The following is a 2,738-nucleotide window of genomic DNA, read 5'->3' as shown; positions in this document are numbered from 1 at the left end:
GGGAAAGAGGTATATCTCTGATGGGTCTGAAGAATTCCTAACTCAAACCAGGGAGTATATTGAGTGGCCAGTTCCAAGGTAAAGCAGGAGGGACATTTAAGCTCAGGGGAGAAAAGAGAATAATTTTGAAGCAAAGCATAGGCACTGAAAAGCAAAATAATAAAAGGAAGAATGCAGTGGAAATAACAGCATGGTTTCAGGTGAAATTGTAAGGCTGTGTGAGGGAGTGAGGCATGAACACTGTTTGCTTGTGTACTGTGATCTGAAATGGAGAAAAAGACATTCAGTTCTTTACCTTCTTTCTGCACTACATAACTTTTTCCAAGAGCTGTCCAAACAAAATATCCCAGTTAACCTCATTTAGCTTCCTAGGCCAGATGAAGCTCCCACAGCAGGGAGGGAAACAATTTGGCTTTACCTTCTTGTCTTTGGTTACAGTGAAAGACAGTTTCTTTCTGATGGTATTTGTTACATGCTACAAAAATGAATCTCTTCTAAAAGGGTAAAGTGCACACTTCTGTATGCATCAAATGCACCAACCTACTTTCTGGTCTCCAGATAATGTAACCTATATACGGCTGTGTGATCCTGGCTGTAAATAGACTCTGAATGTTTGAAATCATTGCCATTTGCATAACAGGCCATTATTTATCATGAGGTGTTAGGGCATACAAAGCACTCGGTATTAGCAGGCTAAGTGTGGGATGAACATTTATGATGAAATTCAAGATACAGATTGCATTCAACTGTGAATTATCTCCTATCAAAAAGCTGTAGATCATATGACTTAGATTTAGCTTATATGAAAGACAGGTTCAGAAGAGAAGCTACAATATATAAAGTATCTGTAAGAAAAGCCAGTAGGGCTTTATCAGTGTATTTTAGACTAAAGGTTAATTTCTGTTACCTGAAAACTTTCTTGTGTTTATATAATTTTAGATATGCTCGATTTAAAATTTTTATTGTCTGGAAGAATCTTTTTTTCCACTCTGATACTAAAAGATCTTTTGTACAGATTCACCTATCCTGGATATTTAGGTGACATAGTGGATACCAGTCATCCAAATTCTTTCAGTCTTACAGGCCCTAAGTCTTTGTTCAAGCTAAAAAATTATTGAGGTTATTGAGGAAAATACCAGTTAAGAATACTTTGATCCACTATTAGTAAAGGTACTTTTGGTGAACTGCTCCATTGAACTTTGAAAATTCCAGTTGTTAAGCAAACTCCAGCTGACCTCTTTTCACCTCAGTTAAGTACATGTCTTCAGAAATATAATAAAAATGTGAATTGCTGTTACTTTGAAGGCAACAATTCAAAAGTCAGAAGATTATACATTTGAAAGAAAAAATCTCACATCTGACAGAAAGATATTTCCATGTTATTGTTTGAGGGAATAAGAGTGATTTATTCTTACTTTTTCCGCTTCACACAGGTGAAGATCACCTCAGTGCTGAAGAAGATGAGGAAGCTTTGACTCTTTTGTATGATCCATGTCTGAACTGTTACTTCGACCCGAATTCTGGGAAATACTACAAATTGGCATAGTCAGAATACCAGAGGATATTATTTTGTATTCATAGTTATCTTCTAACTTCTTGCAAAATCTGACTGAGCCATATAATTTATTATATAACTTAAAACTTAAATTAAACAATAGTTTTGCAACCAAATTAATATATTTGTCAAACAGTGTCTTATTTTTATAGCTTTGTATTAAATTGTAATGCAGTGGAAAATCACATAGCATAAAAGTTGCTTGTGTCTAAGACAGTTATTTGTTAGTCTAATTTATTTCCAATATTCACAGCTTCCATATGAAAACAAATGAAACTGAATCAAGAAGGTTGGTGGTATTTATGTGTAAATTATGGTTTTACTCAAAAAAACAAAACATTACTTGCTTACTGTGTATTTTTAATTGGGGTGAGATGCTGACGGCATCAGCTACCGTCGGCTTTACAGCTGTAACAACACAGGGCTGAAGAGCAGGGAGGGATTGGTCCAACACTCAGAAACTGGAGCCTTGTTTCAGGTAAGGCAAGGAGGTCTGTATGTGATCTATGTGGCAGGCTGTGCTCGAAGGGCAGGTCGAACATGTTTGTGTGAGTTTCTCCATTACACTTGCAATAAAATAATGCAATTCATTTAACACGTCTGTATTGGGGTTCAGTGCAGTTTTCAGTGAGGGTCCTAAAGTTCCAACTTGGAGTTTTAAATTGCCTGCATCAGTGTATATTTTGCTTTTATGGTATGTAAAATACCTCTACTGACCACAGAGAAAGAATACAGATAAAAAACAGACCATATGTAGCTTTTGGAAATGAAATCATTATATAAAATTAGTCAAATACTGTGTATGTATTTTATTTGTTTTATTTATTCATGGATTTATTACTGTGCATGGATACTGTGTACTGTACTTTGCTCTAAAATCCAGTTAACCTGACCCTGAAGTTTCTGGCTGCTACTTGGCTCCGAGCTGCGCCTGACATTCCCAGCCCCAGAGCAAGTGCAGTGCTGCTTGCTAAGAGCATCCCCCAACCAACAGGACACTTGCCTAAAGGGTAAATAAATCATTAAAACATCAGGTGCTGGGTATAGGAGAAAAGGTGTTGCTTAGGAGTTGTCCATGACACAAGAAGTCCAAGGAGTTTTGCTGTAATGGAGGTGAGTCAGTGGAAGAGCTTTGGAGTCCACCAGTTCAGTACATAACACTTTCCTGGAGACAGCAGAAGGG

The 2,738-nt window shown here is 36.9% G+C and overlaps 1 protein-coding gene across 1 annotated transcript in view; it reads left to right on the top strand.

Annotated features, from left to right (window-relative positions):
- CUNH3orf67 (chromosome unknown C3orf67 homolog) overlaps positions 1–1,546 on the top strand; it is a 72,281-nt gene extending 70,735 nt beyond the window's left edge. Inside the window, 1 exon segment of the mRNA XM_017732590.1 lies at positions 1,434–1,546. Within this exon segment, the coding sequence (XP_017588079.1) occupies positions 1,434–1,546 (113 nt within the window).
- Positions 1,547–2,738: the final 1,192 nt, after the last annotated feature.

The sequence above is a fragment of the Corvus brachyrhynchos genome, unplaced genomic scaffold (assembly GCF_000691975.1).
Source record: "Corvus brachyrhynchos isolate BGI_N302 unplaced genomic scaffold, ASM69197v1 scaffold4, whole genome shotgun sequence".
Classification (NCBI taxonomy): domain Eukaryota; kingdom Metazoa; phylum Chordata; class Aves; order Passeriformes; family Corvidae; genus Corvus; species Corvus brachyrhynchos.
The sequence above is the reverse complement of the archived record's forward strand: the minus strand, read 5'-3'. Positions and strand labels throughout refer to the sequence as shown.